The sequence below is a fragment of the Muscardinus avellanarius genome (genome assembly GCF_963383645.1).
Source record: "Muscardinus avellanarius genome assembly, chromosome: 3".
NCBI lineage: Eukaryota > Metazoa > Chordata > Mammalia > Rodentia > Gliridae > Muscardinus > Muscardinus avellanarius.
Genome location: NC_137788.1, coordinates 61,216,011 through 61,231,344, shown reverse-complemented (window position 1 = coordinate 61,231,344; position 15,334 = coordinate 61,216,011). Strand labels below are relative to the sequence as shown.

Below are 15,334 nucleotides of genomic sequence, written 5' to 3'. Positions count from 1 at the left end.
GTGCATTGTAGTCCAAGCCCTATTTTTTAAAATTCTTTATTTTTGAAACATGGTCTTGCTAATCTTGCAGAGGGCCTAAGTAGCTGAGGCTGGCCTCAAACCTGCAATTCTCCTGTCTCAGACTCCCAAGTACTGGGATTACAAACATATGCCCGGCAACTTTTATGCTTTTTGTCTTCAGATTTTTAATAATTTGACACATGCCTATAATTCCAGCACTTCGGAGGCTGAGACAGGATGATCAAATGCAGATTTGAGGACAGCTTCAGCAATGTAGAGAGATTCTCAGCAACCTAGTGAGACCTTGTTTCAAAGACAACAAAAATAAAAAGGCTTAGGGATATAGCTCAGAGGTAGAAAACCCCTGAATTCAATCTGCTGTAAGAAAAAAAAAGTCAATGCAGTAGATGGAAGGAGGTTACTAATGGGCATCCCATGATTGCATAGGACTGCCTTGTGTGCATTCCTTCTACAGAGATAGTGCTTCCAGTCTGTTGACCAAGGAGTTTCCATCCATGGTCACTGGAGATTTCCTCTAGTCCCTTCCTTTTTAATGTATCTAACAGTGTGAACAATCTTCCTGGTTAGGTTCTCCATTCCTGTTCTCCAGGCAGGGAAGGAAGAAGAAAAGAAAGGGTGCAGGAAACAAGATGATTGGGAAGATATTTAGGAAATTATGGGATTAAAGGCTCTGTTTCAGGCTTTAGGAATTCCTAGAATAGAGTCATCCAAGTTTTTTTTTCCCCCCAGAAGTAAGTTTCATAGATAAAGGCGACCTGTGACTTATTTATACAATATGGGTGGGCTGAGAGTCCAGACACAGTTGTGACTCAAAGGTAAGTCAAGAGCCTGAGGAGTTTAATTCAAAGGCAATTTCAATCATTCTTTATCATCTCACAGTTTTATGATGTCACTCAAGGCAGTTAAATTTGATGAGGTCAAAAGTAGATCATTTAAATTATAATCAAATTATGATTACTAATTGAGTCAAAGCTGGGAATATTAAACACTGAGGGTAACAGGGCAGGTTGTAGAGCTCGGGGTAATCACTTTTCAATTTTAAAAGTCAGAGGTATCGGGCAGACCAAATGTTGGCATGTTGGACATCCCGCAGTGGTCACAGATAGAGCTGGGGTGGGTTTCATCCTTGTTCCATGGTGTGACAAGCAGAAGTGATCATGAGAGGAGGACATGCTTCTGCTATGCCTCTGGTTTTCTCATTAAAAATTTTGTTCTATGTGAGTTCTTAGTTTAGTTCTACAACTTTACTGATGAAATTTTTTTTCCCCTGAACTGTGGCTTAAACCCAGGGGCATTCTATCTCCAAGATACACCCCTGGTTATATTTTTTATTCTTTTATTTTGAAAAGGGCCTCACTAAGTAGGTGAGTCTGGCTGTGAACGTATTATCCTCCTGTCTCAGCCTCCCAAGTACTGAGATTACAAGCATATGCCACCATGCCCTGCCTAATAAAACTCTTTACAAGCCTAGGAACTTGAAGAGACGTCAGTCAGCTTGCCCTGGCACTGAAAATCTATGTAATCACTTTGCTACCATAAGAAAACTTTTCCTTAAATAATAAGTAAACTTTTGGAAACAACTTGTTAGAATTTGCCTCTCTACGTGTGTGTGCGTGTGCATGTGTGTGTGCGTGCGTGTGTGTGTGTGTGTGTCTCATTGAGTTGTGGAGGGCCTCATTAAGTAGATGAGGCTGGGGGCGAACTTGTAATCCTCCTGTCTCAGCCTCCCAAGTACATGGAGCGCCACCATGCCAGGCTCCCTTGTTGTTTTTTTTATTTGGAAACAGGGTTTCAACTAGGTTGTTGAGAGCCTCACTGCTAAGTTGCTGAGATTGGCCTTGAACCCGTGACACTCTTGTCTCATCTCTCAAGTACTAGGATTATAAGTGTGTGCAGCCACAACTGGTGCCTATATGCCCTTTTTATAAATATATACAAGTGTGACACAATAGCAACAAATATATACAAGTGTGAAACAATAGCATCAAAATCCCACCAAACATTCAAACCCCCAAAACCCTTTCTTGCAAATAGAATTCTTCAATATGTATTTTTTTCTCATTCTTAACTATTTTTCAAGCATCACAATAGATTCCATTTTCCCTGTGTTAAAAAAGTTTCTAATTGAGCCGGGCATGGTGGCGCACGCTTGTAATCCCCGCGCTTGGGGGGCAGAGACAGGAGGATCACGCAGGTTTGAAGCCAGCCGTGTGTGCTGGCTTAGGAGATCTGTTTCCAAATTAAAATGTAAAAATAGGTCTGGGAGTGTAGCCCGGAGGTAGAAGGGCTTCCAGAAGCCCCAGTACCACACACACAAAAAAGTTTCTAATTCGTTTCATAGCTCATTTAAACACAGTAAAAATATTTAAAATGTTTTGCTAACCTTTATTACTACAGGAGAACATAGCATTTTCAAATTAAAATTGTTAATAAGAAATTTATTTCTTACCTTGTCAGAAGGTTTAAATGGATTTCCTTGTCCACTAATTCCACCACTGATACTAAATCCAAGGCCAGGATTTTTTTCTATCCTCACGCAAAACTACATAAAAGAGATATAAAAATGTAATCAAATAGCTGCTATCAAAGGTAAATATTTTCAAATACCTTCATCATACTAGAAAATATTTACATTTCTTAGGGTTAGCATATGTTGACCCAGTACACAAAAGAATATAAACTTTGGCAAATGTTTAGTGTTTATTGATTACTTGTGATGAAAATTAACTTGAAATTACCTGGGCAAAGTAGACATTACTAAATACTTAATTTCTTGCCATGTGAAGGACTAATTTTAAATTTTAAATTGCAGGCTTTAAAACTCAAAATTCCTATGAACACTTAAGAGATAACACATTATCAGCCAGGCGTGGTGGTTCAGGCCTATAATCCTAGTACTTAGGAAACTGAGATAGGAGGATCTCAGATTCAAGACCAGCCTTGGCAATGTTGCAAGACTATCAGCAACCTAACACAATCTTGTTTCAAAATAAAAAATAAAAAAGGTCTGGGGTATAGTTAAAGGGTAGAGTGTCCTTGGGTTCAATCCCTATGACTACACACACACACACCAGATTATACATTATTTTAGCTATCTACCATGAATGCATGTGTACTGAGACTAATTAAAGAGAACCGTATGAATAATAATAACCGTATGAATAAGTGGAAGAAAACTCTCAAATGAGTGAGAAAACTCTCAAGTGAGGGGAACGATGGTTATTTAAATAAGATGCTTTTGCTTTCTGGTAGCATAGTCTAATTCTTGGTAGATGATTATGGTGTTGAAGAATCAGGGTTTTAGTTCTAGAAAGGAGCCATAGCTGGAAGGGGGCGGGAGAAACAAAGGAACAATGAAGTGCTCAGTAAATGGAGTTTCTAGTCTGGTAGCAGCTTCTGAAGCGGGAGTTAGGTATTTAAGACAAAACCAAATACTGTGAGAGGTTAAAAAAAAAAAGAGAGTGAGTACATGCTTATACTCCCGGTACTTGGGAGGCTGAGACAGAAGGCTTGCAGATTCGAGGAACGCCTCAGCAACTAGCACAACCCTGTTTTGAAACCAACCAACCAACCAACCAACCAACCAACCAACCAACCAACCAAAAAGGGCCGGGGTGTAGTTTGGAAGTAAAATGGCCCTTTATTAAATCCCTGGCACCATAAAAACTTACTTTCCAATCTGCAAATTTAAACAGAACAAACTCCAGTAGATTAGTGGGAGAGGACGTGGTGTGAGAGGAGGGAGGTGAGAGGTAGGAGGGGAAAAAAGATTCAGGAAAAGAGTTCAGATAATGTTATGTCCATGTATGGAGGTATCACTTCCAATCTCACTCACATGTGTGGGGAGGGAGGGGAAGAGGGGAGGGCTGTGGGAAGAAATACACCAAGTACTTTGGGTGTGTATTTTCTATCTCTTGGAAACTCACTATAATTTCAATGCACCATAAGAGTATTAAAAAAGAATATGGGGATATTGTTAGTGAGGGAATAGCAAATAAATGTTCAGCCCTGTGAGGGCTAGTATTCTAATGTTCTATGTCCTATTACCTCCCTCATAGCCCAAATTGCCAATAAAAGCCTGTTAAACACAAGAGCCTCTGTTTTATAGGACTATGGGGAATGGCTGCATCAGGAGTAGGGCCCACCTGGGGGCAAGACTGTAGTAAAAATGATAACAATCATTAAAGTTAATATGGAGTAGACCAAGAATTTAGCAGAAGGTCATTCAGCGGCAGGGATGACCTAGAGAAATGATAGCAAACCTCTGCATTTTTGGTGATCCTGAGCTGGGTGTATGTATGTGGATTGTGGTAAAAAATGCTGGCTCAAAGTCAAGGGTAAAAGAGGCTGCAGACTTCAGTTACATAAAAAATGCTTTTATAAATTATAAATATAGAAGAAGTACTGGCTAGAAATTAAACTACAAACTGTGCAATTACTAGATGAGGGGGTGGGACTAAGTCTCCAACATAAAGGCCCTGGTTTAAACTTCCTCAGCAAGACTCTAAAGCTCAGGGAATAAAACTGAGACTCAATAAATGGGGTGTCATCACGTTAAAAGTCTTCTGTGCAGCAAAGGATAAAGAGTCTGAAGAAGGAGCCTTAGAGATTGGGAGGAAATCTTTGCCAGGTGCTCCCTGATAGAGGAATAATATCTAGAATATAAGAAATATTCGAAAAACTTCATGCCATGTCTAATCCCCCCAACAAGTACACACATTAAAGAAGGAGCTGTTGAACTGAATAGACACCTCGCAAAGGAAGAAACAAAAATAGCAATAAATATATGAAAAAATGTTAAGAAATGCAAATCAAAACTACTCTGAGATTCAGTCTAACTCAAATTAGAATGGTAATCATCGAAAATACAAACGATAATAAGTGTGGGTGAGTATGTGGGGAAATAGGAACTCTTATACACTGTTGGTGGGATTGAAAATTAGTACAACCACAATTAGTACAACCACTATGAAAATCATTATGGAAGTGCCTCAGAAGACTGTGAATAGAACTACCATATAAACCAACTAGACCACTCTGGTATCTTTCAAAAACATTATAATTAGAACACTATAGTGATATATAGTATTATATATAATGTATGTGGGTATACATTCATACCAATGTTTATAGCACCACAATTCACAATAGCCATATTATGGAACCAACATAGGTTTTTATCAACAGATACATGGATAAAGAAAATGTGGTATCTTCGCACATCATACAATTTTATTTAGCTCTGAAGAACACAAGTATGTCATTTGTGGAAAAATGGGTGGAAATAGTAGAATAGTGAAAGGGGGTTGGGGGAGAGAGATGGGAAAGGAAACAAACAAGGACTGAGGAAGATAAGTCCAAATAAGGTTTTGTGTACTTGTTATCACTACCAATCTCATCAGCGTGCATGGGGCAGGAGGAGGGGCAAGGGATGGAGGGAGATTCACAAAGCAATGTGTGTGTGTTTCTATCACTTTGTTTCTGTTATTGTTTTTTTCTAGTACTGAGGATTGAACCCAGAGGTTTTCTACCTCTGAGCTACACACCCCAGCCTTACTTTGTATTCTGTTTTTGAAACAGGGTGTCCTTAAGTTGCCAAGGGTCACACTAAGTTGCTGAGGCTGGTCCAGAACCTTTGATTCTCTTGTCTCAGCCTCCCAAGTTCTGGGATTCCCAACTGTTTCTATCACTTTGAATCTCACTTTGATGTATAATTACAATGGAACAATAAAAGAATAATAAAAAAAAGAAACAGTACTGCAATGAGGTGGCTCAAGTGTTACCAGATGTTAGTAGGCAAAAGATTAATATAGAGTTAAGAAAAATTATCAAAACAAATACATTAGCATATATATACATATATACATTATGTGTGTGTGTGTGTGTGTGTGTGTGTGTGTGTGTGTGCGCGCGCGCGCATGCGTGCTGGAGAAGTTCTTAGTGATGACTGGAAAAGTTTGCTTTTTTTTTTAAGAGGTTTAATGTTTTCTCCCCTCAGCATTCTTGTTTAGCCTATTAATTTGCTTAACGTAAATTCCCCAAATACTATCTATACTTTTCTTTTCAAGGCATCTTTAATCCCTTCCTCTGAGATAGTTCAAGGTAGACTTGAATCCTATTCCTTACTTAATTAGCTTATATGAGTTACTGGAGTTAGGGGTTATTGGAACTTAGATCAATTGGGTTTGTGAATTTAATGGGATTGTCCTTATTTCACTCTAAATAAGGACACCGTAAATAGTAAAAATGTTTTATCTATTACCATAGTTCACTTGCTGCACAAAGGAAAAAACTATCCTAGATGTGATGTTTATGGTAGAGTCATTAATGACTCTAAATATGAGTAAATGCAATTACTAAAAGTACTCTACCATATTTTTATTTTTAAAAATACATTTAATTTGGGTGTGGTGGCATATGCTTGTAATCCCAGTACTTGGGAGGCTGAGATAGGAGGATCATGGGTTTGCAGCCAGCTTCAGCTACTTAGTGAGATCCTTCATAACTTAGTGAGACCCTGTTTCAAAAAAAAAAAAAAAAAACTAGGGCAGGGGGTGCAGCTCAGAGGTAGAATGGCCCTGGAATCAACTCCCAGTACCACATCAAAAAAGATACACTTAAGCCGGGTGTGGTGGCGCACGCTTGTGATCCCCGCGCTTGAGAGGCTGAGAAAGGAGGATCGCAGGGGTTGAAGCCAGCCTCAGCTACTTAGTGAGGCTCTCAGCAACCTAGTGAGACCCTGTTTCCAAATGAAATATAAAAAAAGGTCTGGGAGTATAGCCCGGAGGTAGAAAGCCCTCTGGGTTCCACCCCCGGTACCACCAAAAATAAAAAATAAAAAAAGATACACTTAAGTAATATTTTCTTCAATTGAGTTAGATTTTCCCTGTTTTTTCTTCTTTAGTTCTGAGGATTAAAGCCAGTACCTTGCATGTGTTAGGCAAGTGCTCTGCTACAGAGCTAAATCTTCAACCCCTTGGTTTTAAAAAATGAGTTATTGTGGAGTGGTAGCAACTATAGCTTTTAATGCTTTTAATAGGTTGTGTTGATCTGCAGTCTGTGGATATGAGCATAGTTCAGTACAGCTGGAAGAAATATTTTAACTTTATTCAACATATTAGTTTACCTTTTTGTCATTACTTATTAATTAGAAAATGCAAAGAAAGAAACCAATAGGATCAAAACATTTCACTTCTGCATTTGCCCGTATATCCATGCATTTCTAATTAGACTGTATAAAATTTGGGTTATATCTTTCTAATGTGAAGTTTCATATTGTACAGCATATGGGAGGCAGATGTACTCCTGGCCCTCCCCAGGCCACTATGAAGCCTAAAAGGAAACAAATGAAACAGATTTCATTTACACAGAAAATTGCTGACAGCAGCTTCCAGTCCCTCTTTTTCCAGGTAGTGACTATATCTATTTTATATTATTGTAAATCTGGAAGGCACTAAAAAAATCGAAGGAAAACAAATTTTGTATCTGTCAAGTATTTGAAGGACTGTCTCAATATATTTTTTAATAATAGGAATAATAAAGATGGCACTGTGGTTTTATAAATGTGACAGGCATCAATTCTGATCTGAAGCTCGACTCCTCTTGGGTGTGCTAAGGTATGGCCGAGAGGCTGTGTTGTGACTATTGGGCCTCATAAAGCATGTCAGAGAGCGTATTCATCTCTCACATAAGGAGTTCCACCTGCTTGCCAAAGCCCAACGAGGCCATAAAATGTTAAGAGGAGAGAATACCTGATGGCCACGAGGCCGTCTGAGAGCAAAGAGGATTAGCAAAGAGGAAATGCAGTGCTCTATCAAGAGGTCAAATCTAGGAGGCAAAAATCGCTTATTTAGTGAGAACCAGTATTCCTATTTTCCCACAAAGAATGAAATTCCTGGCCTAAAGCCTAAATGATGGTTTATGATCCACGGAGCATCGGCTTCGTCAGTGTCTGCTCCTGCCACCTCACTTGATGCTTCTTGGATGTGTTGATCTTACTTTCATTAAAATACTGGGTTTTAATTTATTACTTTTTTGTGATACTGGAGATTGAACCCAGGGGCAGTCTATCTCTGAGCTACACATACAGACCTTTATAGTTTTAAAATAGAGCCTCACTAGCTTGCTGAGTGGCTCAGGCTGGCTGCAAACCTGTGATCCTCCTGTCTCAGCCTCTGAAGAACTGAGACCACAAGATGTGACACCATGCCAAGCATGGGACTTATTTTAGAAAGGCTTTCATGATAAAATGGATTGTTATGTCATAGTGAGACTCTATGACGTCATGATGCATAATCAGTAGAAGGCAGTGCTCTGACTTGGTTAGAGTAGTTAGGTAGTATTTTAACATCTAATAACACCTAACAGTGTGTGTGTGTGTGTGTGTGTGTGTGTGTGTGTGTGTGTGTGTAGATTTTCAGGTTTAAGGGTACAGCATTACAGAAAGGAATCTTGTGATGCGATAATGAATTGACTTCCTAGTGACCATTCTTTTTCCTAGCAGTATGTATTATAAAGCTTTTAGTGGCTACTAGTTGTTTCTGTTGCCAAAGAGCCAATTATTCTTCTTCTATTTGCTTTATTATAATGTGTTTGAAGAACCATCACCTCCTTATTCTTCAGCCTGTATACTTTGGATGGGGAATGTTATAAAGCCCTTAATGAAGCACTGTATCCCCTAAAAAATATGACTGTACACAGGGTTGGCAGGTAACCCAATCATAAAGTAGTAGTGAGATGTCTACAATCTCACTCTTCCTTGCCAGTTTGAAAACTCAGATTTGGAATTTATGTGGCTATCTTTCTAGCATGAGAGGAAAAGTGTTTCAGAGATAAGAACCGCCCCCCAAAGAAGAGGAGCCAGGACTGTCACTGAGTGAGATATTGTCTTCTCTGCATCCTGCCCCAGGATTCAGTCTACATAAGTCAAAACATTCTCTTTCGTCTTAAGTTTGTTAGATCGAGTCCTTGTAACCAATTATCCTACTTGATTTAAAAAAAATATAAGAGAACCTGGCTTATTTGCAAAAGAAACTTATTACCTTTTAAGAAAGCAAATTATATACTTGTCTGAAATTCTCTTATGGAACTAAAACAACTAGAACTTAAATATCCTACACCATATGAAATTCTAGTCATTAGAGAAATGTAAATAAAAATCACAAGGAGATATTACTTCATAGGATGGCTATAGTGAAAAGCACAGACAATCCCAAGTAGTGGTAAGGATGTGGAGAAACTGAAATATTCACTCATTGTTGGTGGAGTATATGTTATAGCGACTTTAGGAAATGATTTGGCAGTTTTTCAAAATGATAAACATAATAATCATATAACCCAACAATTTCACTTCTACCTCTTTATTCAAGAAACATGGAATCATACATATTTGTACATTAATAGTAATGTAAAAGCAGCATTATTCATGAGTAGCCCCAAAGTAGAAACAAACCAAATGTCCATCAACTGACACCTGAAAAAATGTGATATATCTACATAAAATATTATTTGGCACTGGTAAGTAATGGGGTATTGATTCATGCTGAGCTTTAGTATCTTAGGCTAAATGAAAGACGCAAGTAAAAAACCACATATTGTATGATCTGATTTATATTAATTGTCCAGAGTAAGAAAACTTTATGCAGAGATATAACATGGGTGAGTGATGGTCTAGGCTGGAGGAAGAGTATGGAAAATGATTGCTAATGGGTATAAAGTTTCTTTTTGGAATGATGAAAATATTCCAAAATTAGATCACAGTGATGGTTGCCCACCTGCCCAAATATAATAAAAATGACTTACCTGTACACTTCAAACAGGTTAAGTTATGGTATGTAAATTCTATCAATAAATCCAGTAAAGAGCAACAAAGGTCAATACGACAGAGGGGAGCTAAAGAAAGCACGTTACGGGTGCAGGCAGGAGCCAGGTCTGTAGAAACACTGTGCCATAGTATAAAGACTTAGAATATATTCAGAAAATTTGAAAGCCACTAGAGTATTTAAACAGAAGAGAGACAAGATAAGGCTTATTTTAAAAAATATTCTGGCTACTATCTTCTTTATTTAAAATGGAATCAGTAATCAAAATACTTTGAATACAATTTAACCTTATACATTTCCTACAATTCAAGTTTTTTTTTTTTTTACTGGAGCATTATATTATCCATAATAAAGGAATTTATTGTGAGATGCATATGACATAATTTGGTTGATTTCATTCCCCTGTGTTTTCCCAGTCCCTATTTACCATACATGGATTTAGAATGTTGTTGGAGGCTTTTTTTTTTGCATCTCTTGAGATGATTATGCAATTTTTATACTTGGCTTATTTATGTGGTGAATTGCATTTATTGATTTGCATATATTGAACCAGTCTTAAATCCCTGTAATAAAACCAATTTAATCATAAATAAAAATCTTTTTAATGTTTTGTTAAAAAAATCCCAATGTTTTTATTAAGAATTTCTGTCTTTATGTTCTTGAAGGATATTGGTTTGTATTTTTATTACCTTGATGTGCCCTGTGAGACACTGCATGACAATGTGTTCCAAGAGTCACTGTGGTTTGGGATTATCAGAGCTATTATCAGGGTGATAATAGCTTTATAGAATAAATTTGTATATGCTCTATTTTTCATTTTCATGAAATAATTTAAGGAGAACTGGCATTCAAGTTGTGGTAAAATGCTTTAATGGTGTGGTAAAATTCATCTGAGATTCCAGCTGGACCAGTCTTTCCTTTTTGTATAGTTTATTATTTTTTATTTTATTTTATATTTTTTGAAGATTTAAAGAAGTCTATTAAAAGATAGAAATACAGAGGATAGGTACAGCCCCATGCCCGAGTGGCATGGAGGGGTGACTCGAATGAATACACCCTATTATTATTTTTTTAATACTGCTTCAATCTCATTGCTTGTTATTGCCTGTTTAGGTTTTCTCTATTCTCTAGGTTCAATTTTCATAGGTCATATGTGTCTAAAAACTCATCCATTTCTTCTCGATTTTCAAGTTTATTATATTAGAGTAAAAGTTGTCCAGATAGTCCCTAGTGATTCTTTGGGTTTTTGTTATGTTTAGAGTGGCATCACATCTCCTTTTTCATGACTAATTTTACTATTTGGCTCTTCTCTTGCTCTCTCTCAATTAGTTGTGTTAACGGTGTATCAGTCTTTTTTATATTTTTAAAGGACCCATTTTTTGTTACATTGGTTCTTTGTGATTTTTTAAAAATCCTCTATTTCACAAACTTTGGCTCTGATCTTAGTTATTTTCTTCTATTGGTCTTGGGAAGAGTTTATTCTTGGTTATTATAAGAACTTGAGGTATGTTATGAGATTGTTTATTTGTGTTCTTTCTGTTTTTTTAATGTATATTTAGGTGTTCATATAGTTTCTGTAGTTGTATTTGCTATTGACTTCTAAATTCATTCCATTATTGTGTGGTAGGACATAAGTAATTATACATTTTTTTTGTATTTACTAAGACTTGCATTGTGACCTAAAATACAGTCTATTTTAGAGAATTTTCCATGAACAGCTGAGAAGAATGTGTAGTTATCAGTTTTTATATAATCTATTCTGTAAATATCTGTTAAGTCCATTTGATTTATTATATTTTTTAGGTCTGACTTGTCTTTGCTAATTTTGTTTCTGAATGACCTGTCTATTGGTGACAGAAATATGTTGAAATCACTCAGTTTGTTTTATATTGGGGTCCACCTGAGACTTTATGTTAAATAGCATTTATTTTATGTAACTAGGTATACAAATATTTGGGACATAAATATTTACTACTGTTTTATCTTCTTTTGTACTGTTCCCTTTTGTATAGTAATAGGGGCTTATGTGATTTTTTTTTTTTTTTGGTGATGGTACTGGAGATGGAACCCAGTGGCTTTCTACCTCTGGGATAAACTCCCAGACCTATTTTATTTTTTATTTGGAAACAGGGTCTCACTAAGTTGCTGAGAGCCTCACTAAATAGCTGAGACTGGCTTCGAACCCGCGCAGTCCTCCTGTCTCAGCCTCCCAATAGGCTTATGTTTTGAAAAGATAATTCTGGAAGTGAAGAAAATACTGAAGGGAAGTGAACTGGAAGAAAAGAAAACAATTGGGAACTTTCTGGAAGTAGTTAGTAGTTAGCTTATGGTCTACTAAGTTGCTAGTGGTATAGATAATGAGAAATGGTGGATTCAGGATGTATTTTGATGGAATTGCTTTTGAATTGGATGTGGAGCATGAAAAAGAAGAGTCAAGGATTTTTGGCCATAGAAAAATGGTGATTCATTAATGAAATGGGGAAATCTGGAGTGAAAGGTCTGGTAGGAGCAGGGACAGGATTCTTTTTTTATAGTACTGGGGATGGAACCCAGGGGATTTCATTTTTCTCTCACAGTTTAAATGGCACTTGATGTTATCAAAGCTAAGAATCATAATACTGGAAAGCAACTGAAATACATTCCCCGAATGGGTGATATTTTAAATTTAATTGATGTGTAAACATTAAAATTTAATAATCGTTTTTTTAGTCTAACTTTATTCAAGTTCTGTCCATAAGGTATTAAGAATAACCGTATGGTGAAAAGTAGGTGAAAAGAGAGGACACTGATCTCAGTAGACTTTTAAAGGCATTGATTCTGGGAGAAAAAAAATGAACCTATCCTGATATTAACAGGGGTAACTAAATCAGAGTTGAGTTACAATATTTGTGGGTTAGTGGATATGAATAAATTTTTAACTTTCTCAGGTGTCATTACCAAAGCATAACTTAAAACTTAACTTTTTAGAATCTTTGGAGAATTAAAAACCCTTTCATGTCTTTAGCTGATTAAAAGCATCTGTCTGGTTTATTAACATAAAATCCAACACTTGGCCTCAATTAAGGAAGGAGAGGAAAAGAATTATCTTGAAAAATGTATCTATGATTCTGAGAATGATGAATATATATTTCAGCTTTAATATAGGTATTAAAATAGAGGCAATGTTTAAAGTAGCTGTTAGCCAAATAATAAATGGCTTTTAATATAAGGGAAAAAAGCTAGAAAATGAAGTTAATCTTGACTTACATATTCATAAAATTAGGTCATGGGATGAGTAAAGCTTTAAGTAAGTAATAATTAGTGAAACCTTTATGCACTGTATTAAGGATTTAGGGACGACAGTGGGAGCTTTACCTAATTATTTGAAGAATGAAATGAGAAATTAATTTTATGAGCATATTAAGATCCAAATGTCTTACTTTATAAGCTTAATATAACTCAGTAGATGACATCTCATTCTGTTTCCTGGTCCTAAGGCAGAAAAACAGATTCTACAATGGAAGAGAAACTCCTAATTTTCTGTAGGTCAGAAGAACAGCAATGTTTTGCTATACATTGCTATACATTTGGGAACATTTCCGAAAGATGCTCTTTGTTTTTTTTTTTTTTTTTTTTTTTTTTTTTTTTTTTAGCAAAGATTCGTCTCTATACCATTCAACAACCAGAAAGTGGGACTTCTAGAAAATATTTTCCCCCAAATAGTGAGAAATAATACAGTTAACTTTTTACACTGTTAGTTTTGAGGCCTTAATTCACTAAAACTCTCTATAACCTTCAAAATCTATGCTCTAAAGCAAATTTGAAGTTGGAAGTGAGGAGGGGAAAGTGATTGTGACCCATCACTTTTCCTATGTGAAAGGGATTTAATAACCATAAATTCCTATATATTATATACCTTAGCCACTGAAAGTAATGATAAAATCTCTACAAAAAGTATTCCATCCCATTCAACATGATGGCAGCAGTGGGAAGAAAAACCATGGATATTTCATATTTTCCTAAAAATTTATCATAGATAGATAGATAGATAGATAGATAGATAGATAGATACCAAACCAAAGAAGCCCTCTCACCTGCTCTGGATAGCCATCCATACTCCTTTGCCCTTTTGTTTGAATTAAGCACCGTCCAGGCTGGGGTCCCCGGGTGGCCTGTGAAGAGGGGATCTGAATAGGCAATGGTGACTGGAACTGCTGGATGGTCACTTTGTTTATATTCCCTTCGTATGGCTGCTGCTCCCGGCTGCGGTGCTGAAGGCTTTGGGATCCCATCAAAGTCTGGATGTGGCTGCCTGCCTGTGGAGAAGATAATCTGTCAGGCAAAGGTTCACGGGTGCTGAAAGGATGTGATTAAAGTAGAAAGCACGCACAGAACACCTCTCGGGTAAAGTGGAATCGTTTGGGCTTTCAGCCACGGCTGGGAAGGATAATGAAGAAACAGTAAAGGTCTGCCTAGTGCGGTTTGTGAAAATGTTAATATCGGAACAAGGTTGCACTAAGTGTATTTGTATTCAACTGGTGGCTTGCAAAAGATTATTTTAACCCCTATTTAAAGGGAACGAAATCTGGCCTGAAAAATCTCAAGAAGACAAGGAATTCATAACTTATAAAAATTAAGGGTTGCTCTACTGGCATTTGATTTTGAAAAATAACACTGATCTCTCTCTCTCTCTCTCTCTCTCTCTCTCTCTCTCTCTCTCTCTCTGCCTCTCTCACACACACACATACACATAGACACACTTTCTCATATATATATGCATATATATATATGCACACACATACACACATATCTATCATTGGGGGATGTGATAAAATCAGTTTCCTAATTTTTAAACAAAAGAATTGGATTGCTTGAGTTATATGACATAGGTGCATAGCAAGCTCATTCATATGAGTGTAACTAAGGCTTAAATTTTTTTTATATTGTTAAATCAAAAGCTTGATTTAAGTTAACATTAAAAATGATCATGTGACAATTCCCTGTATTTGTAGCCTGAGAAGGCCCTAGATATGGGAAAGTCTTCAAAGTGAGCTCTGTGCAGTTCCTTTATTTATTTTACAGTTAAGAGCAACATAAAGCACAAAAGGTCTACAGTAACAATGGAAAATCATTTAAAGGGGAAGTTACACTGTTGAATTCCAAATAAGTAATTTCAAAAGAAAATATTCAAACTTCTTATTTGGCAATATGTAGGGCAAAATAAATTATCTGCATATGACTTAAATTTCCAACTGGCTCTCTTGGTATTGTATACAGGATATTCATAAACCTAAAGGTATTTCAGTTATGAGAAACTGGAGGAAAAGTTACAAAAAAGGAGATTCAGTTTCTATCAGCACAAGGTGAAAACAATTCACAATCCAGCATTGTCCAATATACTTAACAGTGATCACAAAATGATAACCTCATAAATATAACTAAGATCATAACCTCATAAAAAGCAAATGTTTATATCTCTGTTGTATCTATTTTTTCAGAAATCTTCATGAAAA

The 15,334-nt window shown here is 36.5% G+C and overlaps 1 protein-coding gene across 3 annotated transcripts in view; it reads right to left on the bottom strand.

The window, feature by feature from the left end:
* The window catches only part of LRRC7 (leucine rich repeat containing 7), a gene marked incomplete at both ends in the record, with an annotated part of 413,422 nt that overhangs the window by 32,482 nt on the left and 365,606 nt on the right, over nt 1-15,334 (bottom strand). For all 3 annotated transcript variants that reach the window (XM_080692757.1, XM_080692758.1, XM_080692759.1), the window contains 2 exons: nt 2,471-2,563; nt 13,916-14,137. In XM_080692757.1, coding sequence (XP_080548883.1) covers nt 2,471-2,563; nt 13,916-14,137 — 315 coding nt within the window. The remainder of the gene's footprint in view (nt 1-2,470; nt 2,564-13,915; nt 14,138-15,334) is intronic.